This window comes from Montipora foliosa, chromosome 11 (genome assembly GCF_036669935.1).
Source record: "Montipora foliosa isolate CH-2021 chromosome 11, ASM3666993v2, whole genome shotgun sequence".
Classification (NCBI taxonomy): Eukaryota; Metazoa; Cnidaria; class Anthozoa; order Scleractinia; family Acroporidae; genus Montipora; species Montipora foliosa.
The window spans coordinates 25,619,229-25,646,858 of NC_090879.1; the positions used below are offsets into that span (position 1 = coordinate 25,619,229).

The window sequence follows — 27,630 nt, forward strand, 5'->3', positions numbered from 1 at the left end:
TAGAGGAATAATTAATTATTGTAATTACTTCCAATTAAATTTAATTAATAATTAGTTAAGTGGTATCACTAGAAATCATTTTTATGATAGCATTAATAATCTTTAAAATCGTCTTTTCTCTATTTCTTTCCTGTATTATATTATTTAAAACTTAAAATCTGATAAAGCCTCTTTCATCTCTGCAATAAGCGTTCTATATTCTGAAGACCTTTGTTGGATAACTTCCTGTAGTTTATCAATGTACTTATCCATGGAATCAAAGGTGAGTTTCACGCCGATATCCGGCATCTGAACATGCGACAATGAAGCAATAAAGCGCGTCTGTACCACTGCAAGTTTGGTCTCCACAACACCAGTCCTGTGCCTAAAAGTTAACACAAACAAGAGCTTTCATTGTAAGTTGCAAAACCTCGCCACAGTAACGAAGAGGCTTTTAAATTAATCGCATGCCAAAGGTAATTTCCTGTTCGGCTTGGTCAGCGACATTTCTGGACTTGGTGATTGGCTAGAAAATATTGAATCAGTTTCTCAACCAATGACAAGTAAAAGCAAGTGATTTCCTCGTCGCACGGTTTTCCCGCGCTAAGAGCCGGCTGCATGTATGCGCTTCACAATTTGATTGGTTCTGTAACTGCTTTCCTGTTAGAGCGAGTTAAAATCGAATGACGTAAAACCAAAAGGGGAGAAGGACCCTCCTGTTACCTCAGAAAGACCAACGTAGTTACCTGTCGCTGGCCGTTTCTTCCTTGCAGACAGTAAGCCTTTGTTCCAGCCGATTTATTTCGGAATCTAGTTCCTTGTTTAATTTCTCGCACTCTTGGTTGGAAGACTGAAGGAGATCGATCTCCTTGTCCAACGCACGGACCTTTTCGATTTCTTGTTGAGCTGGAAGAGACAAAACAGAGAGTCAGGAATTCAAGGTAACCTCCGTAACTATTTACTTCACATCTTTTTGTTGACAGAGACAAACTTTCACGTAACTTATACCAGTCATTTCTGCCGGTAATTGTCGAAAAAGTGGCTCAACATTTTCAAGCCAGTGTCGCAAATGCTTCTCCACGCAATAAACTCATCCTCGTGAATATCTACACAACAGTTTCAATCAACGTTTCTATAAATCTCTTTTGAAAGAACAAAAACTAAACAAAATTCACTTCAAGTGCTCTCTTCGTATCTCCAGGCCCCGCGGATGTTTGATCTAAAATGACTTATAAAATGTGTGAGTGCTATAAACCCAAAAGACAACAAATTCCAACAACTGATTTCCCGTAGCAATGTAAAAACCAAAGTACTTGATAACATAACTTCCGATACTCGACCGATAAGCGCTCTCTCGTTAACACTGATCTTAGTCGCCGTCCTTCTGTGAAGGGGACTTACCTTTTCCAGAGCGGATTTTCACCAGTTTGACTTCCGGTTCCTTTGCGGTGGCTTGCGCCATTAATTTCGATTCTGCCTCCTGTCTCATCAGAACTTTTTTCTCCGCAGGGGAAACCAAGGGGCAACCGGATAAGCTGTGAATGCACAAGAGTGAAGCTTACGTGCGATGAATGCTTTAGGGCTAAAAATCAAAACTTCGCTACGCTTATGCAAAAGAAAACAGGTGGAAGAAAAAATTGCAGAAGATTTGTCCAATTAATGAGTGCACTTAAGGACGGTGCCTACTAATTCCAAGGCATTTTTGCCCCGGTTTATGATAATGCAGGAAATGTAGATCTTAACAAGTGTTATTGAAATCCAAAAAGAAAATTGGGGTAACCACGCATTTTTCAAAGACGATTGATGAATAATAAGTTTCACCACTGAGGATTTCTCAAAAATCTCAAAAAACACTTCAATATTTAAGTACCCAATGGAATATCGCTGCTGAAGAGTAATTAGACCTAAGCTAGATTAATACTTTAGACCTAAGCTTTGATTTTAAAATGTTTAGTTTTGTCGTGAAGTTTGGTTACCGACCCTTTTCAGTATTAATATTGTTTGTTGCCGAGTGATAATGCAGTATTATCAAATAGTGTTTCAAATAATGTCCCCAAGCAGCTGGCGGGGTGGCGGCAAGTGGTTAGGTGACGGGTTAAACAACATCCCCAGGTTCGAGTCCTATTGTCCATACAATCGGCTTGTCTTTTAAAAATATATCACCCTTTCCCACAATCCATATCAAGCTTTCAGTCTTCTAAATTAACGATAATAGTAAATTCCGAGCAACTTACGAATTAACGACAATCGTTAATTCAGAGGTAGAGAACGGGTTGAAAATGCGAGCGAACTTCCTTGAAGACGAGCTCGCGCGCCAGTCTCTTAAGGCAGGGACACAATAGGCGACAAGTCGCAGTGACAGGTCCCTGCGACAAGTTGCTCCGTGTGTACTACTCACAAAACAAGTCGCTGCGACACGACGCCTGTTGGGGCCACACGCAGTGATCTCGTATGAAGGGGAATGTGAACTAGTTTTCTAATTCAATATGGCTGACCATATGACGCTCTCTCATTGGTTCATTTATGTTTTGTCGCAGCGACTTGCTTCCGGAATTGTACACGCGGTGCTACAACGCTGCTTTCGCTAATTTTGTCGCTGCGATTAGTCGCACGAATTCAAAGTGCGACTGATCGCGGCGACAAAATTCTGCCGCAGCGACAATGATTTTCATAAAATTAAATGTGTCACACAAGGCGAATTGTTGTGGCGACTTGTCCCCGCGACGAGTCGCAGCGACTTATCGCTTAGTGTGTCCCGGCCTTTAGATTCATTTATACAGCGTCTCATTTGATAACAAATGGAAGCACACGCCTCGGAATCAATTCATGCAAAGTCCGTTATCAAGCAATCTGCCAGCATAAACACTTTAAATTAACCCGAACTAACCTTCTGTGTGTACTAAACTGTCCACTGGAATGACCCGTACCGTCGCACCCAGGAGTTGGGCACCTAAAGAGCCAAACAATTTACATATCAGTCACCAAATAACGCATCTCTGATTGAAGAAAAAGAAAAATCTGTACTTGGTACGGGTTGCCCATAACGCAAAGACACAACTAATCATTTCAGAGATGCAATAATCGATGATCACTCGGGAATACTCGGAAAAGATCCGAAAAGATCCGATGGTATGGATGGTCAATCACGAGGATACAGGAGACTTGTAGGAGCTTGGGCATTGAACCAGGCTCAGCTGACAGTCCTGCAAACTGCTATGAATGAAAATCACGCGGTGTGGCACTCGCGCAATAGGCCAGTTTCGTATTCCAACGGTTGGGTTGGGTCGAGTACGAAGCGGAGGCTAATGCGGTGGAATCTTTTCAGATGCCAATTATTACCCCCGCATTAGCCTCCACTACATGCTAGATCCAGTCTAACCATGTGAGAATACGAAACTGGCCTCTTGTCATAAACGAGATGTGGAATTTCACTGAGCCCAGGAAGTGAACAAAGAGATGTGTTAGATGATGATAGTTTGGGTATACGCGCGCGGATAAAAAACTAATCCAACAGAAATTTATTTGTACAACTAGGAGCTCATCAAGGGGAGATTCTTTCTTCCATACTTAGCCCAGGAGTCAATCCTTTCCGGAGTAAATTTATTTATAGAGCGCCTCCCTTGGGGGATTCAGCACGCCCACTGTTGTAAAAGCCAATCAACACAAAGCTATCTCAGCGTCAAGGGAAATATGATACTTTTCGCGGGAAAAACCTGTTCCTAAAAATAATTTTACTTTGGCAAGGGTTGACTCAAGGAATTAGTGGAGAGAGAGGTTCCCCCTTGATTAACTCCTGGTACAACGGAACGACTCTCGAGATTGGTTCACAAAACAATGGACACAAAGAACGATACAAAAGAAACAATGAACCACGACGTAAAACACAATCGAGCTGCGTCCCAAAGCTATCCAATGAAACTAGAGGTTGTAAAGAGCTGCTTCCTGACTGGGATCAACCGATTCCTCAAGAGAAATTTTCGCAGAAGCGAAGAGCAAAAAAAATGTTTCTATAGACACTCACATGGGTCCAGGTTTCTCAGACTGCGAACCATTAGCTCCACCTGAAGAACAAAAATAAACGGTAGAAATTTTGAAATGTACAATAGTGTACAATGGAACATGAACAACTGAGACGGCCATGACACTGACCGGATTGATGGGGACGGGGAGGAAGGGGAGAGGGAGGGGGGAGAGGGGAGGGGGAGGGAGGGGGAGGGGGGAGGGAGGAGGAGGGAAGGCAGGCAACATAAAGTTGAGAGTAACGCTCGCGGGTGAGATTCAATCTCTTCGTCGTTTCTTGAAATCCCCTTTCCGAGTCTGGGAAAATAGATGCCATTTTGTCGTCCCGCAACTTGAAGAACTGATTTAGGGTGGCGTTTAAGGTGGCTGGATCCAATTTCAACACTTCTAATGGGACATAGTTTTTCAGTGAGTGTTTAAGAAATATTCTAATTAGAAGGGTTATAACTACTATACTGTATCACGTAACAGCAGTGTTAGTGTACCATATAAAACACCCATTATTGCTCAACAAAATGTGCCCACTATTGTGACATAATAGGTTACCATGGCAACATGAGAGCTCCCCAAAAACACCGTATATTTCGTGTTTACTTGCTTACATCTCAAAAATGAAGTCGGTGACCCCCATTTTGTACATTGTAGAATAGTAATAAGCAATCTGAGATAAAACTATCCGCAAAGTTTTAAATTCAGAGCCACCTTAATTTTTTCGAAAATTTAAGATAGCTATGAATTGGTCGCCAAGAAATTTTTTCAGCTTTGGCGGTTATTCAAGCCCAATGCGACAGGCGTGCTATTTTTATTATTGTATTTGAAGGTGCTCTCTCCCTCTCCTCATTTAATCTCACCCGTAAAAACACGTATCATTTTTAAGTCGCTTAACAAAGTCTGCAAACAAACCACTTTCCAGAACGTTAAGCAAGACAAGGGCTGTCGTCACAGCCTACGGGAGCATATAACAATGAACCATTCATTTTCTATTTTTGCTTTAAATCCGTTCGTACCCATCCAGTTACAGAATAGTTGGCCCGTATTGTACACCGGGAACAAAACGAGATAATCGCAAAATACTTCCGATAGGCTGTTAGCGCTAAGTCACATTCTAGAGTGACGTTTTCGTTGAAGTTGTCCTTTCTTAAACTCTCTATTGACTATTTTCACCATCCCACAATACAATACGTTTTCGGGGGTATTTTTACATTAAAACAATATACACTTTATGTATGGTCCCGAGCTTTTTGTTTCCCACGGGACTCGAGGGAAAGCAAAACTAACTAGTTTCCCGTGGGACCATACATTAAGTGCTTTGTTATATATTTAGACTTTTCCTACAACAATCGCAGCAAAACACCCGGAGCAGGAAACAACTGTGGAATTGTATCCCGGTCGGGATACATTTGAAATCCACCAAGGGCACGTGACGAAGAATCAACCAATCACAGTGCTCGTTTTGTGGAGTGAAAGTCCAGGTATACAACGATACAAGTTATTGTTTGGGATTGTACCATGCTTCAGTGAACTGAATATTCTTAAATTCCATAATAAATGGAAAAGAACGTGTAAGCAGCTTCTAGTAATTTCTGACCTGCTTCAGCGTTTTGAAGGGCAAGCTTCGGCGCTAAGGGACAACCTGACAAACTAAAGAGAAAGTCAGAAGAGTAGTTAAAACAGGGAAACACTTCCCGTGAACCAAAATCAGGAGGGATAATCCTCTCTTGCAAAGATTCATTCAATTTAGTTTGCCGTTTTTCTTAAAGTGCTGCATTTGACATCAAGTCGGCAAATGTTTGTACTCTTTTGTCGTTGCAGTTTTTAGGCAAGAAGCGAAAGCTCCCTTTCACAAAAAAATCAATGTGCATTAACTTAGTGGGTCGTTAGTAAATCTACAACTTCATTCGCACAGACCAAGGCAAGTCGTCAAACCTGTGATCACAGGCAGCCCAAACTAACGTCACGACCGCCACTGGTATTTCTTTATCAATTTAAAAAGAAATTGCTTGTTGATTAAAAGAGGTTTGCTGCGCAAATATTTGAAAGGTTGCGATAAATTTCAATTCAAAAGGGAATAAAGAAAACCAGGATTTCAAACTTAAATATAAGGCACGAAATCAGAAGCAAGTAAATATAAAGGTTGGGAAATACTATGGGAAAGATGATATTGCGGATTGCGAACTTTAAAGTGGTACTATGACCAAAAATCACTTCCTTTTTTCCTTCAGATTTTCTTTCGATCCTGGCAAAATTTTGAGCTTTGATTTTTATTCAAAGGGTGTTTACTTTGAGTGTAAGTTTTGGATTTCAAGGTCGGCCATTAGTGAACTCACGTTCAAAACTGACCAATTATACCTCAGGGGGTTGAATCTAGAAAAAAAGTGACGCCATTTACTTAATAGCTTAAAAAACACGAGTTTAAAAATCTGAAAGCCCGAAACTCCCGTGCTGCATATTAATTCAGTCCCGTACATTTTCTCCTCGATCCAGCTCTCTCAAGATTTTAAAGTTAGCAATGGCGGACCATTAAATAGGAAAATTCCAGTTAAAATAGACAAGTGTCTTTTTGAAATTAAGGCTTAGAACTTGGGTCACCTAGTGTTAAGTTAACATAGTTTTGAAATCCAAAGGAAAAAAAATTGACTTTCTGATCATAGTACCACTTTAAACAACTGAATTTTCAATAACAAATTTACATTTTAAGACGTGTCGTTGTGTTTTTGTATGCTCTCACAGGGACATCGTTTATAACCCCTTTGAGCAAAAGGAGGTGAAAGGTTATTTTTTCGATACGCTTCCAGTTGTGTGGTGAACGTTTGGGGGATATATTTTGACTGGGGTTAGGTAAATGTTCGTGGATGTTATCTACCTCAAGCAACTCTGAAATCCAATAGTTACTCAAGGGATATATGACAGCAACAAGTCAGAAATTACCGACGATCAAATTTGAGGATGGTTTGCACCAGGGGGCAACTTAAACGATATGATTTTTACATAAGACTTTCACATGCGAGCAGCTCACGCCATGACACCGCAAATCCATCTCTTCGTGCAAATCTGACTGTTCCTAAAAATAAATTTACTTAAGAAAGTGTTGACTCAAGGAATTAGAGGAGATAGAGGTTCCCTTCCATGAGCTCCTGCGCAAGGATGAAAAAGCTTTCCATGCTTAAAAAAAACTCTCTCTAATTTCCACGTGTATGGGGTTACATCACTGCACATGATGTTTCTGTACCTTCTGTGAGAGGAGTACTTGCCAGTCACGTGACCTGTCCCATCACAACCAACGGTAGGACACCTGTGTACAATATGAAAAACGTATCAGCTTGACGCCCTAAAAAATCCAATTCCGGCACAGGCCGGGCAACTACTCCCTGCGTTCAGCTAACACATACATGTACCTAACTTCCTGATGTTCTTGTTGCTGTATTTTGGCAGCGAGTGGGCAGCCTGATAAACTGAAAAAAAGACAAAAAAGAAGTTAGAGCGGTTTTCAAATGAGTGTCGTAAAACCAAAACCAAAGTAATTACTTTAACCAATCAAAAAGGACGGAGACAATCCAGTAAACCAATCAAAACCCGAAGTAATTACACGTCGCCGACACAAAGCGCGGGAAAATGTGCTCACGCGAGCCACGATTGGTTTTGGTTTCAATTCTGATTGGTTGAAAAAATGGCGCGGGAACTTTTAACCAATCACTTAGTGAAGTAATGCAAAACCAAAGTAATTCGCTAATTACTTTCGACACTCAATTGAAAACCGCTCTATTAAAAACACAGACAAACGCCATTGGTAGCTATTAGGAAGGAAAGAGACATTGATGGGTTTGCCTCATTTATAAAATTATGGTGTTTAACTCGCTCTGCGTTGCGCAATTCTTTTTTCGTCAATGCGCTCTTTGACGATAAATTTTTCTACAGGGGGTCCCTTATTGACAAACCAAGATAAAATGCAAGGGAATTGCTATTTCCTTCTAAAGGAGTACGGCGATCCCCATTACTTTAAAAGACCCGCATTATCAATGGGCACTTTTTTGGCACTTGTACGGAGGCAGCCATACCCGCAACGACAGCATATATCTAAACCGAATCTGATTTTAGTGACTGGTCCATCTCGTTCACGTGGAACAATGTGGGTGAAGAATCCTGAGTGGTTCCAGAGAAAAAATAGAGACTTTCGCTTAACATTCTGGATTTTTCCAAACAGAAAGTGTTTCTATCCGGAAAAAAAATTTCAATATCACTGTTTTTACTTTTCAGATTTCCCGCGAGCCGCCATCTTGAATAATTGTAGTGTGTTACGGTTCCCCTGGTGCTCCTACACAAACGCTCGTTGTGTCGAAAACAATAGGCAACCGTAACTTGTCACTATCATTTAAGATGGCGGCGCACGCAAAATATGAAAAGAAACCGCAATTCCAAAATTCATTTTTTTTCTCTGATACAAAGACTTTATTCGAATCACTTGACAAGTTACTCTTTAGTAGGAGTGAAGGTTCCCTTCAAAATCCATGGTTGTCATCTGGGGAATTGTTCACTTTACAAAGCCCACAAAATGACCAAGGAGCTCAATAAACTCACCTTCTGTGAGTTGCGTACTGTCCGGACACATGACCCCGCCCATCACAATTTGGAGTCGGACAACTAAAAAGATGGAAACAATTTCATTCAAAAATCATCTTAATTTTGGCCTTTTTTTGGGGGGGGGGGGTGGGGGGGCTTTTTTTTTTGGCCGATTTTTATTCGTATTACGTTGAGAATATCAGAGAGGACTTATACAAGATAGAGCTTGTTGTACAATTGCTATTTACTGCAAGCTTAAGTAAAATTTTCCGAACCCATATTATATCATTACCTAAATTTCATTTTCAGGCAGAGTACGGGCACACAGCTAACTATAACGGCGAGAATTTTGCAAAATTTGGTTTTCTAGTGGCGCTCCTTTCTTGAATGCTTAAACCAGACAATTTTCGCAAATTCTATCGAAGGACTGCAATCTTGCAGAAGAGATGCAAGGTAATTGGTCACTAAACGAAACAACTTAACGCAATTTGACGTCCGGTTTTTTATGCCTTTGATTTGTTATTGCTCACATTTTGCGTCATAACATTTTCATCATGGCTCCACGGTAAATTATGAAAATTTTCTAAACAATAACCAAACAAAGGCACAGAAAAGCTCACGTCAATTTTGTTAAATTTACCTCAAAAGTTCTTTGGGCTTTCCATCAGATCCTGCAATGTAAAACAGAACTTTGTCTGTAAGGAAGAAGTGAACCTCGCGCTTTTAAATTTAAGCATTATCGCCTGTTATAAACACATGAAAAATCCAGGGGGCTTCAAATTCGAACCGATGACTTCTGCGATGCTCAGTGGTGCAATGTCATACTGAGCTATGCTAGAAGCCACTCAGTTGGGAGCAGAACTTTGTCTCTTCGGACTCCAGACTTGATGGCTCTGTCTAACGCCAGACGATTTAACGCGTCACCTGGGGGGGGGGGGGGGGGGTCATAGGGCGCCTGAGAAGTTCAGTGGACAAATCGCAGTTTATAAAAAAACCGGGGGGAACTCCCATATAAAAAGGGGAGGAATGGTCGTCGAAAATTTTAAGGTAAACCCGCAAAAGAGACCAATCTGGGCGTGGCCCAGGCCATTTTTGACCCCTAAAGTAAATATACACTTTTATATTTCTTCGCGCGCAACCATAAAGGAGACATTCGCGGTTAGATATGATGGTGTTTTGCCCAGAACACCCTAAATGAGACCGAAATCCGAAATTTACACTCCTAAGCGAGACGATATGGGATCCCCCCCCCCCCCGGGATAAAAAAGCCCTAAATAAAGCAGATCCTAACAAAATATTTTCAACGGGAAAACAATCACTGTTCTACATGGCCATCATGGGACGAAAGCATATGATCTCATACACTACACGAATGTCGCAATAGATGGCACACAGATCTATACAGCCTCTAATTTCATCGCAACGGCATAGGACACAGCTACTTCCGTTGTATGAAATTTGTTCCATTGCCAGTGTTTTCTGAACCAATTTACGCGAGTTGTTGTAAAAGCTGCGTCTTGACACGTCCCAAAGGCTCAAAACGAAGATCACATTGCATGCCAAGAGCCGTGTTCACATTAAGCCTCGATAATGATCGAATTATAATCCACTTAAGTCTGGAATGGGTTCACATCAACTAATTACAGCACGTAGTTATAATTGGATGACAATTATTTCAAACAACTTCAAGGGGATCGTTTGAAGTATTATTACAGTGCGTACACGTGGTGGTATGAGAAGACTGACGAAACTTTTAATCGCTTTATGGACCGAAGATTTGGATTTGTCTTCTTCTATTCTCGGAAGCTATCCCTGGTTCTCTTCTCGCATCAAGCATGGTGATGATAATCGTGGCAGCCACGCGATACGGCGCGAGGTTACCCTGCCTATTGTATTTGAATTTTCGCAGATGTGAACAGTCCAAGTGTTCTTCGCGGCTTGCTCAAGCCGTGAACGTCTACTGCGCATGCGTTTGCTTTGTTATGAACCATTTATACGCGCATTTCGAGTCTTATGTAATCCGCACTCGTATAAATTGCTGTGGCCCAGTTCGCGTCTTATGTACTCCGCGGATCATTTTTCACGCATAAACGGCCCTATTGTGACGTTTCTATGGCCAGTGCTTAGGACCCAGTTGTTCAAAAAGCCCGACTCTGCTAATCCCTGAATACCAGAACCTTAAAGTAGCTTAGCCTTTTAATTTCAATGGACCAACACATATGTTTTACTGCAGCGTGAATTAACATTGTTCAGGCTTTTTGACAAGCAAAATCAGACAAAGCTGGGTTTGAATTTAATCGCGGATTAGAGTTAATTGGCTTTTGAACTGCTGGGCCATGGAGAAGAAAAAGAAGTCTCTTCGTTTAAATGCTTATCAAAATCGGAATGCATCGCATTACCGGGGTGCAAGATAACTGTAACGCGATAAGCTAACAAGAATTATAGAAATACGTTGTCTGTTTGGCCAGAATCGTGTCCTTACCAAATTCACGTTTCACCGGAGTTTTCGGTAGAGGGATATTCCTTGAAACCTTTGGACATCCAGAGAGGCGACGATGACTGGCAAAGCGCCCATTAACGTGACCTGAACCATCACATCCCTCAGTTGGACAGCTAATTGAGACGCAAAACAAACAAATAATTATGCAATCAAGCAAGTCTTAAAGTTTAAATAAAGCATTTTTCAAAATAATTATGCGGCGATTCGCCATGTTTTTTTTTTTTATTTCATGTCTAGAATTTAATAACGAGTCTATAAAGCATTCTCATTCTTAAAACGGATTTTGTTTATTTAAAAAACCTGCTTTACAGTCCGAGTTACGTTTGGCTGGAAATGGGCTTCAAGGAAAATTTTGTTGCATTTGTCAACGTACAGTCATTGAATTGAAGCCGTCCAACTGCGATGGCACTAAAGGAAGTCATACATTAAACATAAAACCCTCAACAACCCATCGCCAATTTGCTACGACATCGGAACTGTATTTCCTTGATACTGTTTTCCCAAACAGAAACAAACTGACCCTGGGACCATAGATCTGAGCTTAACTTGGATGAGTGACCGAGAGCTTTCCACGCAACACACCAAATACGCTAGGCCTAAAGCCTCAACTCTCAATATGAATCTCTTCCCTACTAGTGTCTTAAATTATACACGTACATGTAGCCATGAAACACTTACCCTATGAATCTTGAAGAAGCTGTGAAGTAAAATCAAGCGACTCCATAAGAAAACGTTTTTAAAGTCTTTCCTACTTTATGGATTTTGGACTAAACAAATCGCGTCATTAAAATGAAAGAGGCCCGGGTTGGGTGGGGGGAGGTCTCGCATATTAAAGGGGCGGAGATCCTCGTCGTCTCGCTCAGGGGTGTAAATTTCGGATTTTGGTCTCACTTAAGGTGTTCTGGGCAAAACGCCATGATATGTAGCCCATATGTAGCCGTCAAGGCTTAGGGTCTCACGCAAAATAAAATGAAAATATGTATTTAATATGTTTTAAATATGGTGTCTTAAAAGCGAGGGGCACGCCCAGATTGGTCTAGTTTAGGCGTGTAATTCAATATTAATATAAAAAAAATAAAAAAATACATACATGTAACTAAAGCTTACTTGAAAGACGGCTTTGAAAAAAAGAAACATGGTGTTGTCATTGTTGAAATATCTCCTATCGTTCCAGAGATGTTCACGTTTTTGTGTAAAAACTGATTGTTTGTGAGCAGTTGGTTTTTGAAGCATGTGTTACGATTCAAGAAAAGATGTATTTATGATTTTTCCCTGATCTTACCTTTGCCACTTCCATAATCTGAATCCTCAAAATCGTCTCTAAACTCATCGTCGTCCTCCTCCTCCTCCTCAGATGAGCTCTCATCTGAAGTGTACTGAACAACCTCTTTAGCTTCTAAACAAATTCCATCCACGCTACTTGAATCATCTTCCTCTTCGTCATCCTCATCATAATCATTACTTTCTCTTTCGTGATCACCTTGTTCTGCTTTGATAAGCAATTCTTTGGAATCTTCTAATACAATACAATAAAATTACATTTTAATCCTCAAGTTCAATTACCTTGAACAAACTAAAACGAAACTTCACAAACAGCATTGCTGAATTATAAAATTCAAGTTTTTAATTTTAGCAAGCAGAAATGAGTGAGGACTTTTGAGTTGACTAGTCCATGGTCCAGGCATTCAACAGTCGTCAAGGGTTCTGGTCTACAAATTTGAAGGTCTACAAACTTAGCAGGCGAATGAGCATAGTGAATTCCACCTTCATATTTATCGAAAAAAGGCACCCAAAAAGAACAAGAGACTGCTCAAGCCAACAGCTTTTTCTAGTCCTAAATGTCTCCCAACCCTTTGTTTTTCTTCTGCTACAAATTCGATCTGTGATATGGGTGCCTCGCGTGGAGTTGATGGTTACACTGTTGGCATCTATATGTACCAAAGGCAATTCTATCCAAAGGCTTAGTGACTGGTCCCCATACTGCAGTTAGCTAGCACAGTTTGCATTTACATGTAAGTGAGGCATTTGGGTTCCAACTGAAATTATGACTTAAGGTAGCCTAAAATTCTATACACCATAAATAAACAAATAAATAAATAACTTTATTTTACAAGGGTAAAACTTTACAGTACAGCACTGACAAATCTGTGCCCCTGCAAGCAAAAAATCAATTTTATTTTTCTTTCAATTTCAAAACTATGTTTACTAAACACTCAGTGACCAAAGTTTTAGACCTTGATTTCAAAAAGACACCTGTTTATTTTAACTGGAATTTTCCTATTCAATGATCTGCCACTACTAACTTTAAGATCTTGAGAAAGCTGGATTGAGGAGAAAATGACGTCAAAGGCTCACTGTAGTTTACGAATACAATGCATGAGTACACCACAGAATTAATAATATATATGCAGCACTGGAGTTTTGGGCTTTCAGACTTTTAAACTGGCGATTTGCATATATAATAAGCTCCATTCACACGCTGAAATTTTAAGCCCAGTGTTCAGAAAATACACTTTTAAAATCGGAAGAAACAAAGGAAGTAATTTTTTGTTATCACAGGGGCACTTAAAAATGTAAAAGCTAATAAAAGCTAAACTACAAGACAGTATAATATTTAAAATAAAAGTACCTTTTCCCTAAGCATTATAATAATAGTTATGAAATGGGAAAACTATCTAAGCCTGCATAACTTTCCTTCAAATGGTTTATGTATTTCTGTTTGAAATACTTTATGCTAGTGCCACAACATAGAGATCCAATATTGATTAGTACTATTTACAGTAATAGCCAACCTGAGTATTCATGTAGTGAAGATACATCTTTGGATGATGTAACCACATTGCCACTCATGACAGAATTAGCCACAGCCACAGCGGCAGTAGCTGTAATGACACTCGGCATAGAACATGATGGAAGCGTGGTGGCGGGCGACATTGATACACAAGCCTCTGATTGAGGATCAGTTTTCAACTTTTGTGCCTTGGCTCTTGGAAAGGTGAAATGAATTGGTCCATCCTTGTCATCAGAGTCAAAGTTTAGTTCTTTCTTAGATGAGCTGTCCTCGGTGCTGGAAGCAGAAGAAATCCCCGAATCTGATGATGTTGGGCTCTGCTCTGGTGAAGTCTTGTCTGTGAGAAGGTACTTTGGTTTATGCCCTAAGATAGAACACATTATGGTAATTTAACAAGTGGTACAGCCCTGCTGCAAACATTCTTGAGACACTGAACTTTAAATATCAGACTATAGCCCAGCTAGGCATCAGCAAGTTCTCAGAATCTTCTCATTTCTATGAACAGTTCCTCCACCTCAATAGATATGACTTAAAAAGGTTTGCAATTCAAGACAGCGATCAGCACTTCTAAGGACAAAGCAACTTTTTGTGTGGGAGAAGAATCAAATAGTTTGAAACAAAAAGGCTATTTCTTAATAATCATTGAAGTTATTTAAAGAAATTTGCAATTCATTGTTTTTTCCTCATTAATTAATATAAGCTGTAAAATTGTCCAGGTTATGTCATGCACTTGGCTCCATTTTTTGCATTTAGCCAGTAATCTCCCCAAGCTGCAATTGATTTTAAAACATTAATGCACCTTTACAGTTCATACTCTGTGGTTATGCATTGTTGAGCTGTACTGAGCTGTATCTCTTTTTTGCTTTGTTTTGAGAGAAATCCCAAATGTCAACCTTCCAATTCCATGGTAGAGTGTAGCAAGTCGATCACGATCATTAGCAATATGTACACATACAGCATGTCAAACTCCATGCTGTCAATTCATGAAGCATTATTAAATAAATGACCCATTGACTCCTACATGTAGGAGAGAGACTAATTAGATTTACCAGTACCCCATCTAATGCCAGACAATTTAACTAGGCAATGGGGGAGGGGGGTGTGGGGGGGGGGGAAGCAATAGGCTAACTAATAGGAACATTACAGTACACTGTAAGTCATGCATCACAAGGGAACTAACCTTTTTTGTGTGGAGGTGTTGCTGGTGGACTCTTGCACTGCCCAGCAAGCGATTTCTGGACATTTGCCAGGGGACACCCTGAAAGACTGAGTGACATTGCAACCATCAATATAAAATGTGCACGTCAAGTCAAGTGCAGATATGTCGAGAAATTCACATAATCAGATGCATGACGATTTTGATAAGCATTACTACATGTATGCGTCCCATTGCTCTTCTCTCCAACTTTAATACACTCACATCGGGGAATATGGACATCAATGTGACAAAGTGTTCCCTGAACTCTGGTACTCAACTTTAGATAAACAGGCCCATTTACTGTAATTGTACCCTCAACAAACGCCAACCCTCAAACTTACATGGACTGTACCTGCTGATGCTGATTAACTGTTAATTGTTTCCAACAGCGATGGGTTTTGAGGTGTTTGGAAATCACCCTTAAGCTACCGTACCGCTCAAAGATAAGCGAACCATCAAACGCGTTGAAGACGCGTTGAGAACGAAGAGTCAACACATTTGAAAATAAAACCAAAGCATTTGAAAACTAGTTTCTTTTCAAGGAAGGATTATATTTTATATAGTTTTATATAGTTTCTTTTCAACGCATTTGGCCTTTGTTATTCATTTTCACACCTCTGAATTGTGTTTTTAGTTGCATCACGAAATGAAATCATGAAGTCAGTTTTGACACGTACAAAATCGGCGAGGAACGAACACGAAACAGATTTTCAGTCATTATACATTTAAAACTCTGAAATAATTCTCAATCAATAATTGGGTACCTTATGGAGTCATTTTGTTTGTTTTGCATTCCCTTGGTCCCCCCTTTGCTACTTTGCCAAAAATGGCCATTTTCGACACTTTTGCGAAAAATGTTATTTCTCCTCTAATAGGTCTTTTTTCATGTGGTTTTTTGCATAGCACAAATCTAGGATAGTTTAGCTTTCAATCTATACTAATTAGGCCAACAGGCGACTTGTATTTCCTATTTTTTTAGCCTTCCGAAGTTCGACCAAAAAATGTAGTTGATCATGATAATTTACAAGACTGATTTATTTTTACATGTATGTACACAATCAAGATATTCACACAAGATAATTGACAGCTTGTCAAAACAGAACAAAAGAACATTTAACCATTATTTCATGAGCATGTGTTGGATATGAGTTGGCTGTTACCAATCTCGTATCCAACAAGGGCGAATGGAATAATTATTGTTTTATTAAATTCTCAACCTTGGGTTTTGCTAAATTTTATTTAAGTTCATGAAACGACCAGAAAGTGATGTGACTTCCGCACACAAAAAACTTATGCTGAGTGAGTGCTGAGCGATATCTGCCACATTCATTTCCATATAAGGTCAAACACAGGTATAATGGCTGGTAACTGAGATCCAGTGAACCAATGAGAAAGCTAGAATTGCATTATCCGAGGTTGAGAATTTAATAAATCGCATTATGGCATGACTTGATAGAGTAACAACTTCTCTACATTCTCTCCTCAACATGAAAAATTCTCAAATTTCTTGAAGGGCTCATAGCTACAGTACTATTAATACCTTCTGTGTGACGTGTACATTCCAGTTTTGTGTCCTGTTCCATCACAGCCAGGAGTGGGACACCTACAGGAGATGAAAGACCAATAAAAATTACTACATAGTTCTTTGATACCTGCTACGGAATTAGTGAGAGGATTGCAATCTCAATCTTCAAATTAATTTTTAATTTTTTTCCGTTCCAAAGGAGTACTGCACAGACGAAAAAAGGAACGCAGTCAGAAGCTGTTAAGAGAACTAGCAGCCACAAGACTTCTTCAATTGTCAACATCAAATTATTGTGCAGGGAACATAAAACTTTAACACCTTAATGTACTTCATAAACAAGGCTATAAATTGTTGAACTACATTTAGAAAATATTAATTTTAAAAGCACCCATAGCCCAAAAAATGATTGCCTACAATATTTTATAATTGCAAAAGAAAGAAATGTTCACTGCATGCCGAATAATGATGCACTTCAACAAAACTAGAAGCCAATTTACATGTAGTATCATTAAATGATAATGATAATGAAACATGATGAGCAGGGGAAATGAAATTAAAAGGCACAAGAATATTATCATGAGAATATGTTTAAATAATTATAAGCTCACCTTACACCATTCTCATCTCCTGAAGATCTTCCTGAATAGTAAGAAAAACGCATGTTTATTGTACATTACAAATTACCAGCAAAAAAGTGCAGTTTTTGTACTGTAATTCTGATTCATGATGCAGCTTTGTTGCTAAAGCAAGTTTGAAAACAACACTTCTGAAATATCAAAAAAACAGTTTCAAAACTACCGGTAATTTCCATAGGAAAGACTTCATAATCTGACTTTGACTGACTGACCTTTCACCCATTGTCCCCTAGAAGTGAGACTCAATAGCTCTTACTTTGTCTAATGCCAGGCAATTTTTTCTAGTCATTGGGGGCTAATTCAGGAATTCTGAACACTAAATAAATCTGATTAAAAACATCATAATCTTACCATCTTTGGGCTTATCCACAGAAATTCTCCTGGGACATCCATAAAGGCTAAAATGAAAGACGTTTTACATAAAAATGATGTTAACACATGTCTAGCCTAGCAACACTATATAATTATTATTATTGATAATATTAACATTGAAGAGGATACAATGTAGATAGAATAATTTATTGTTATTTGTCTATATCACCACATATTTAACTTTAAAAGGTAGTCAAATAAATTCTAAGTTGCCCCAATTGGACTAAGTGCTATTTTTGGATTGCTAGTTTTCACGAAAACCAAGAAAAAACAAGAAAACCTAGTATTCTTTACTATCACAGAGCTTGACACTTTCTAGGTGGATGGATGAGTTAATTCCCCATGTCATCCCTTGTGCCAATCTTGTAGAGACTTGGTGTACAGTACAAACCTTCTGTGAGATGCAAACATCCCAGACTTGTGTCCTGATCCATCACAACCAGGAGTTGGACATCTATTTGTAGTAATAAAAGAAAATGCTAAATGAAGAAGTACTGTAACATAGCAAAAGCTACAATCTGAGAAATAACAATATAATACAACTGAGCCAGTACACTTAAGGGTGGTTTTCCTCTGAAGCTCAAATCCCATTCCCGGCGCGTTAATCACCATAGTAGAATGGGTGTCCATTCAGCACCTTGATTGGCTAATTCAATTCACTCTGTTGATTTCTGATTTCAACCCCAGCCCCTGATGTAATTATAATAATTATACTAATAATAATTCACAAAAATAATAATTATCATTGAATAAATAAAATAAAATAATTTATTACTACTTTATAATCACCTTGATGAGTCAGATCCCAGGTCGGAATCCCTGTCTAAAATAAACACAAACAAACCATTAAACTTTTCATGGATGAATTCTGATTGAGAGAGTTGTGAAAATTTCTTTCGTCATTAAAGTTAGTTGAACATGACAAAGTCTGGTCTCATACCTCCATTATCACTTCTTCTTCGACTGGTTCTCTGTACATAAGGGCATCCATAAACACTGATAATAAAACAGCCCAATGAGATGTTGATGATCATAAGAAGAAGAAGAAGAAGAAGAAGAAGAAGAAGAAGAAGAAAAGCAAGTGATGTACTCAAACATCTGTGTCACTCTTATAAATTATTAATAGCTCATTTCCGAGTTGCTGCATGCCTCAGTTTCAAAGCGAGTCCTGGTGCACAACCATTCAAATGGAAATGAGTAGCGTATTCTTATGCAAATCAAACTCATTTCCCTTACAATAGTTGAGCACCAAGACTCGCTTTGAAACCAAGACAAACAGCAACTCGGAAATGGCCTATTAGGAGGCAGTGTAACCCAATGATTAGGTTTCCCACGAGATCCGTAGTTCCCAGGTACAAAACCCATTTTGACTACTCGTTGAATTTGTTCCTGACACTGTCCCTGGTTCAACTTCTTGGCAGCACTTGTAAATAGCCAACTGGTTTGCCACCGACCAGTTCTGTCGTTTTGTTAATTGAGTTTCATTGGCCCTGAAAAGCCCTCTGGGGAGTGGTCAATTATTGAATAATTGTATTGTATTGTGCTAAAACATTATTTAATACTTGAAAGTATTGCACATATTCCCACAACAGAGAATAGTGGGGAATACACATGTGAGGTGAGAAACAGGAGGTGAACATGCAAGTCCTTATTGGAATCTTAATTGCCAATAATACATTTTCCCTTAAAACTTTCTGCATACAGGTACACTTAACTTACGGTATTTGGGCTTGTTACACTGTATATTATGGATATCATTTGATTGATCAGCACTTTTATTCTTCCTCCTCCATTTACTGTATTATATAATTTTTTTAAGGTGACATTTTTACCTGCGATGTGATGCAAATTTCCCATTGACATGCCCTTTCCCATCACAACCTGGCGTGGGGCACCTACATGTACACAATGAACAGAAACAATAATGTCCCCTTTAACACATTCTGGCATGACTATTCTGGGGTGGGGGGGGGGGGGAAGGGGGTGAGGGGTGGGGTAACAAAAATGCCAACCGTAATTAGGCCTAAACACCATACTAAAGATAATGTTTAGTCCTAAGGTTAGCATTTTTGTAAAGGTTTGGGTTATTTCAGCTATGGCACCCTTCAACCCCCTGCCCCCTGACCCCGTAATAGTCATGCCAACGCATTCCCTCCTGAGAGTGACACTAATAGATTTTACTCTGTCTAACACCACAGGATTTTACTCGTCAATGCCGGGGCTGTGTTACGGGTGAATGGATTAAATATAATTATAGTGCTCAACAGTTACTAGTTTGAGTGTGTCGTGAATTTACACGGCAAAACAACAACAAAATGCCAAACATCAAGTAATCCAAGCCAAGGATTTTGAAATCAGTGTTTGAATGAAATAACTGTTGACATGTAGTACAGGAGGTGAAAGCATTCAAGATTCAGTGTGTGGTATTTGACATTCAGCAAATTCTAATGAATGAACTAATTAACACAAGCAGTTAAAGCTCTGAAAAAAAAATAATTCCAAATACTCAACTAACCCAATGAGCTCTTGGATGGATGCTAAAAGAAAACAAAGTATAAAAAGATTATTACTTGAGCAATAACAAATATATATCTTTGTATAAGAGATGTACATGCAACCTTGACTGTAAGCTTTATACATGTATGTCAAATACTACATTGAGTAATGTTGGAAATTGCTTTATCTTAAATTGTTTTAAGAAAAAAAAAGAATCAGAGAACATTCTCTTCAAATTCCTTACCAGCCATTCCTAGTCCTCTACACTGTCTCTTTAGATCTCTGCCACCTGTGCCAACCGGGATGTCCTGGTCAAACAAGGCAGCTTGCCTCGTAGCATGCACCTTAACCGATACGAAGGTAAATAATAATATAATTTGTCAGACAGGCAAAGAAAAAAAGGAAAGGAACTTTATTTAAGTGTCTAATCTTCTAGCGCTGTAGAGCAATAATCGGGGACACTGTAAATTGAAATTAACAAGTTAATGCAAATCAAATCAAATGTTGGTTTTTGAGGAGAGGGGAAAACGGGAGTACTGGAGAAAAACCTCTCTGTGCAGAGTAGAGAACCAACAAATTAAACTCGACCCACATATGACGCCGAGTCTGGGAATCGAACCCGGGCCACATTGGTGGGAGGCGAGTGCTCTCACCACTGCACCATCCCTGCACCCCAACTTGACAGTTTAAGGATCAATTACTTAGACTGTAGATAATCATTAATGGCAGCAATATTGCTGGTGATTTTATTTGCCTTAATGGAGCAGGAGCAGGAATGGTGCAATGGTGAGAGCACTCAGTTCCAACCTACAATGCCACCTGGGTTCAATCCCCAGACTTGGAATCACATGCGGGTTGAGTTTGTTGGTTCTCTATTCCGATCTGCCCAAGAGGTTTTTCTCAGCGTACTTCAATTTTCCCCTCTCTTCAAAAACCAACCTTTGATTTAATATTAATGATATTTATTAATTTGTATTGTGCAAATATCAATCCAGAGAAAGAAATTTTCATCTGTGCATTGATTTGATATGAGTTGATTTGAATTTCTGTAGTTGTAGTGTGACGTACCTCAATTAATGCCTGACAGGACAAAATACACTTTACACTTATTAACTTCGTTATCATTATTATTCTTTGTTATTACATTCTCAATAATGCAATTCTCATGCTCTGATTGGTTCATTCAATCTCAGTTATCAGCTCATATACCTTATTTTGACCTTATATGGTAAATGATTGCGCTTAGCCTTGCTAAACTAAAAATGTTTACGCCACAGAGCGAAATTTCTCCTGGTATAAAGCAAAAAAACATGTTTTTGTGCAAAGTTTGGATCAATTTTGAGGCTACGCGCCTCGTTGGCTATTTACCATCTCATATCCAAAGCGCGCCCCTGGAATAGTTGTTAATTATTAATATTGTAGATATTACTGCTCTCATTCCCATGAATCATTTTGCTACAACACAATCATACATACACATTTACATTATACGAAAAAACAGTGTTGAACACAGCTGGCTAAAATCAAAACAATTTTAGTGAGATTTTGCAGCAATGGCACAAAAGACTGCAACTGTCATCTGTTGGTATCATTAGGGAAAATTTGGCACAACAAAATAATATGCTACAATACAGTTTCTGTAATTGTGGCAACAATATCATATTTTCTCTTTTGGAAGGCCTAATATGATACCTATATACTTGAGAGACTAAATTTGAAAAAATAAACCCACCCTTCTTTTGTTGGACTTATAACTAACATCAAAATCAGGTTGTGGCTCTCTTTCTATACATTCTTCATTGCAGTACAACTTCTCTTCATCGAAAAATTCTTCACTATCCACATCATCTCTGAAAGTCTGGCAGCTTGATTCTGGGACTGATTTATTCAACATTGTATCATGATCAATAACAGCTATGTTGGTCTCATGAAGCCCTAAATTTGATTCGTCTTCTTCTTGTGTTTCACGTTTTACTGCAAATTCAACCTCAGGTGACTTCACACTCGAGCAAAGCTTGGGATACTTGAGTGGTCTTTGAAATTCCTGGTAAATGATCAATAATAATAAAAATTGGAAAAATAAGAACTTTTAACTCTGATTCTTAGGCTTTTATTAGGCTAACAAACCAATTCTTTCTTCGTTAGGGAACATCAACGAACTAATGGCAATTTCGTGTTGGTGTTATTGGGGGGCTCCTGTAAGTTAAGTTGTGCAAGCCTCAAAATCCATCTTGACCTCTAAGTGAATATGTCTTTGGAAGTAATTAAGTTTTTTTTTATGCTTTGTAAACAGACAAAATAGTTGCCTGCTTGCCAGCTGGGAATATCAACGAAGTTCTCTTTGACAAAAATTAAAAGTCTTTCAAATTATTAAAGGAGGAGAACAGCTGTTGCAAAAGGAGGAAGTGTCGCTGAAACAAAAACAGAACTTTCTGTGTACAAGCTGTACACATCAATATTTTATTAAGAGGAGAAAGGTCACAAAGGTTCTTTTAGCATGGCCGACTTCCTCCTATTTGCATGTCGATTTCAGTAAGCGTCACCAAGTATCTCCTTGCTAATACAGACAGTATTAACATCACAACATGTCCCCCCAAATAACCTAAAAATCACAGTTAAACTTTACCCTAAACCAGGGCTGTCAACCCCCAAACTCTTCAAAGAATTGAGAATTGATAGGGATGAGATGATCGATGACGTCACAACACTTGCGACGCCATTTTTGATGACGTCATTCCGTCTTTTACACAAAAAGAAAGTACACTGTCACACAACCAAGGCAAAAGTCAAAAAATGCGTGAAAAAGAAGTCCTTGGCATTGCAACATTAGATTTGTTTGGTTTATTTCGGACCAATCACATTATTGCTCAAATTACATCGATAAAGCGCTTGCAAGAACGGTTTATCTGAGTTTACATATATGAGGAAAATAAAGAGGAAAATAAACATTTGAATTTTGTTATTATCCATGTTCAAAAAACACAAAGTATTTTGAAGTTTTATTGACGTGAAAGTCGAAACGACAAACTTCGGCGATTTATCAGGAGATTTTAGATCGTAATCTTGATATCAGGAGATTCTGTCCAAAAATTATCTGGAGTCTCCCGGATTACCCGGGAGAGGTGACAGCCCTGCTAACCTTATTGTTAAAAAAGGCTCAGACTTAACAGGACACTCATGCTGGATGTCAAAATTGGGTGTGCATCTAAAAACGCGCACCTTTGGACACAGGTGAAACTTTTAACCAGACAATATTATTGTTATTGCGACCTGGGGCCCCGTTTCTCAAAAGTCCCGAAACTTTACGGGCCATTTTCGGGTGTCACAATTCCCTTTGTATCTCATTAATTAAGAACGGAGAGGATCTAAGTCGTCAAACTTCACAGTCAGTTTGCTTTTGTTACTTTGAAAACATGTTAAAAGATCGGCCTTCCAAAATAAGCAGTTGGCAGTTTCTCAAATGGCTTTTTGGGCCCGAAAAGTTTTCGAGACTTTCAAAAAACAGGCCCCTGAACCTTGCAAAATAACCCAACTGTCTCCTGCAGATTACTGTTAGTGAGTATGAACTAGTGAAGGTAATAAGTTCCATTCATGTAAAAACACTCAGACTTTGCTTTCTATAACCAAGCTGCCAACGGAAAAAATAAATCTCACTCTAAGAGCCACTTTTTTCGAATAAAGGTGGAATTTTAACAGGTTTTGAATTTACCGGTAAGAGCAATAAAAACAGTCGCTAGGATTTATGCATTGAAATGCAGCCCTCTTGGAAAAACAGTGAAATTAATAAATTCACCCAAAGTAAAAGGACAAAGTACAATAATAGAAATTATTGTTAATGATAAATTATTATCATTATTATTATTATTATTATTATTATTATTATTATTATTATCATCATTAGTTCTGTTATTAGTATCACTATTATTATTACTAATAACTTTAAAAAAAAAATTAATTATTTAAGGTGAAATTAAGAACAAAGACTATGAGAAAATAATCTAGCTAAAGATATTGACAAACAGAACAAACAACACCTTGTCAACAGTTTGTTTCCATGAATAATATTTCATGGAAGGAGAAAAAGTTGAAAAGCCTTTCTTAAGATTGACAAAAATCAGGTTATTATGCAAAAAACCAGTCAACTAGGAGTTAGAAATTGAAAGAAAACACCAAGTACAAACTACAAAGTACAATAGTTCTTTTAATTCAAACACAGCTTTGAAAAGAAGGAAGGAAACCAAATATGCAAATGAGTTCATCCTCTGCAACACAAGTTCCGCCATAATATTGAGAGCATAACAAACAAAAACACTTTTTGAAACTTTTTATGCCTCTGTGAGCACCCCTTAGAAAAAATTGCTCGTTTCTGAAAGAGCTATGTTTGAAAATTAATCTTGAATGATTTGCCTGAAATTTCAACTAACACAGAGCATAAAAAGTACTAGACAATCTTAAACTTCATGTTACAGTTAAACTGTTTATAGATTCGAACAGGAGGCTTAAAAGGTTGGGCTGTACAATATGTTTTGAGAATTTTATGTGTGTGAAGAACGTAACTTCTCATTAAACGGTTGAAAGTCTCGATAAAAGAATCAAGTGAAATACGGTAAACAAGAACATTAATTACTATTTCTTATAGCAATTTTTTCCCTACCTGCAAAAATAATGTCACGTTTCTTCAGAAAATTCCGTTCATATTCATGTGTTTATCAAGTTTCATTACCTTGCACTGATATTTAAGAACCCATACATGTAATGGCGCGCAGCAATTTTTCCTCGTGCCGTGCCTGATAATTGTTTAGTGAAAGTGAACCAGCATGTACATTTCAGCGAATGAAAACTGAAATGTGTTTTTGCAAAGGAAAGTTACAACAACTAGGAAACATCATATGGGAACTTTTTGAGATCTAAATTTAGCTACGATAAGGTGAAAGGGGCATTCCACAGACTGCCCGCAGCGTTACAAAAGAAATTAAGATTAAAGGTGTAGAGTTCCCAAGTCTAACTTTCGTTCCCGACCTCGCAACAAGCAAAGAGGCCATCTGCGCATACCAATGAGATGCCAATCACTCGATAAAATTTCCTGAATTTTACAAAACTCGAGCATACAGCTGAGCCACTTTTCGCAATTCTGGAAAAATTATTTAATCGCATCGCGGCCAGATTCATGCACATCAAAAATTTCATTTGATGATGCATATGCTTTCCCGAAGTTTTTTTCAATTGTCTAAAATAATTCGATTCTCTCTAATACATGAAACAACTGCTAGTGTTTACTTAAGCATATTCAAAATGTAGGATCTAATCGCCGAAGAGGAGAAAACTGCTCTCTGATTTTCCACCATCCAAACACAGAACCAGGCAGAAGATTAAATCAAGCATATCATGTAAACTTTCCAGGGAAAATATCGCCATCTCCCGGAAACTTGCGCGTTTTAGCAAAGAGATAAACAATGAGCAGTTCTTCATGAAAGTACAAGTCACAATTTGCATATTATTTCGCTAGCGATCGAGTATTAAAAAATATATATTATGGAACGTTCTTTTGCCTGCTTATTTTAAGGACCAGTTTGAATTTTGACAGCTGTTACCTTTTCAACTCCGCCAAAGTTAAGTAGCGAGAATTTGATCTCTATAAAATACAACGCAATACTTCTTACGAAAAACTTTTCGCAACACAAACTACAGGTTCAAATGAATGGAGAAAAAAATATGCAAATTAGATCGTGGCCCGCAAAAAAGTTTCAAAACCAAAGCAGAGTCAATAATTTTTTTCCCCAGGATGTGAAAACCGCCACATCAGTCGGAAATTCGCCCTTGTTCCTCGTAAACAGCGTAAGATAAATTCGACTCGAGAATTCTAGAAAACGAAATATAAGCTTGCTGCTACAAGTTCCGAATCTTCACAAAGAACGCAGCAGAGATACCAAAAACGGTTGTATCAAGTTTCAGTATTTCGTGCAAAGCGAGAAATTTCCTCTAAACTTTTTAACAATGACAAGAGCAAGTTTTTCACCGAGTGAATGCCACTCGCAAAAATTGCTGCGCTTGATTTTGCGTTTTACTCACCAATTCGGGAGATATTGAAGCTCTTTTGCAACCTGTGAAAGCAGTTTCTTGTCCATGTTGCTGGTCTGCAAATTCCCTGTTCTCAACGGCAGTTCGCTCGGCTTCCATAATCTTGTCTTCTGCGGCGTGAAATTTGCCCTTTGCTATCACCCTTTCAATAAAAACACTGAACTTTTGAGGCAGTCCTTCTTAAACGAAAGAAAGTTTTTTTCCAAATGAACGAGCGCTGTTAAGCGAAATTAAGTTTAACTAACAATATTTGCGCACCGCATCAGAAAGCCAAAACCTTCGAAAGTCAAAATATGAAAATTAACACGGGAGAAAATATTTCAAGATTCCGCTGAACAATCCCTACACGTTAAGTCCCAAAGAACGCGCTAATAAATCACCAGAGCTCGCTGAAATTTAACTGCGATCTGTCTAAATGCGAACAATTGAACAGAGTGGAAATTATTACAAATTCTTGTTCGTAGAGGGATAAATTTTACAGAGAGCGCGCGTCACAGAGATCTTTATTTCCACAAAATTCCTACCCTAAATGATAGCAGTGCAAAGCGCTTTCGATTAAGCGGAAGGCCACAAAATTCATGTTCTTGCCTCTCCAGCTGAAACTATTATCTGCATCCAGCAAACAAGACATGGATTTCACAGCTATTTAAATACATCAACAGACTGGAAGAATAAATTTCAAACTGCTTGAAGTCGACAAAGAATAACAACAATCCATAAATTTCTCACAAGTTCAAGTTACAGCGATCGAAACAATTTCTCGATTTTTGAAAGTATTTCGGCAAAGCGATTCTCGCTCAGGAAGCACTAAATTCTCTTTTCGCTTCTTTCTCCCATTTTACTTGTTCAAAAGCCATCATTTGCATACGGAAAAGTTTTTGTCATCGCGCGAGGAGTCAAGCTACTCTGAAATGTTACCTGATTGAGCAGTTAGCGACGATCGTCGAAAATCTCTACAGTTGAAATTGAGCCTGGGTGTCTTCGTTTGGAGCCCAAACACAATTCGGTGGCGATACGTAAGTAAAATCGCCGTCGATCGCGAAGTTTCACGGCTTCTTTTATGATCCCATGTTCACTATTCATTTGCTAAACTGTCTTGGGGAAAAGTTCTGAAACAAACTTTTTCCCAAGATGCACCGCTTGCAACTGATGCACCCTAGGGTTAATTTTGGATTAAATATTAATCGCAGTGAAAACTTCTTCTTCTTATCTCCCAAAGCACATCACAAATAAAGTTTTCCCGGCATAGATCTTCGATTTTTTTTTTTTCAGCAGTAAGGTATGGAGCGACTCCAGTGCATTTTAATTGCCCGGTTTCCAATCGCACCGCGGACGGATGGATTTGAAAGCGAAACTTGCTCATTTTGAATTTTTTAATCCATTTGAACAAACACGGATTGAAAATGTTTCGGAATCAGAGAAACAAACCGAAAAAACTATCTTGGTGCCTTGCATAAGTTCACCAGATATTTAAAATAA

General features: G+C 38.6%; 1 protein-coding gene across 2 annotated transcripts; it reads right to left on the reverse strand.

The window, feature by feature from the left end:
- Positions 1-7: 7 nt before the first annotated feature.
- Positions 8-27,275, reverse strand: LOC137975145 (myelin transcription factor 1-like). Of its 2 annotated transcripts, none has more exons than XM_068822222.1 (27): positions 27,070-27,275; positions 26,143-26,293; positions 21,806-22,117; positions 20,318-20,417; positions 20,093-20,114; positions 19,410-19,472; positions 18,518-18,573; positions 18,367-18,400; positions 17,969-18,031; positions 17,557-17,603; positions 17,179-17,209; positions 16,586-16,648; positions 15,028-15,113; positions 13,849-14,211; positions 12,339-12,572; positions 11,735-11,753; positions 11,039-11,169; positions 9,197-9,227; positions 8,575-8,637; positions 7,389-7,451; positions 7,229-7,291; positions 5,588-5,640; positions 4,001-4,040; positions 2,867-2,929; positions 1,381-1,514; positions 726-885; positions 8-364 (listed from the first exon to the last, which is right to left on the reverse strand). In XM_068822222.1, the coding sequence occupies exons 2-27, from the start codon at positions 26,248-26,250 to the stop codon at positions 145-147; spliced, it is 2,622 nt and encodes an 873-aa protein (XP_068678323.1). In that variant the 5' UTR covers positions 26,251-26,293; positions 27,070-27,275; the 3' UTR covers positions 8-144. The 2 variants fall into 2 exon arrangements, with proteins under 2 accessions (XP_068678323.1, XP_068678324.1); XM_068822223.1 differs by having other exon boundaries at positions 7,395-7,451; positions 27,070-27,241.
- Positions 27,276-27,630: the final 355 nt, after the last annotated feature.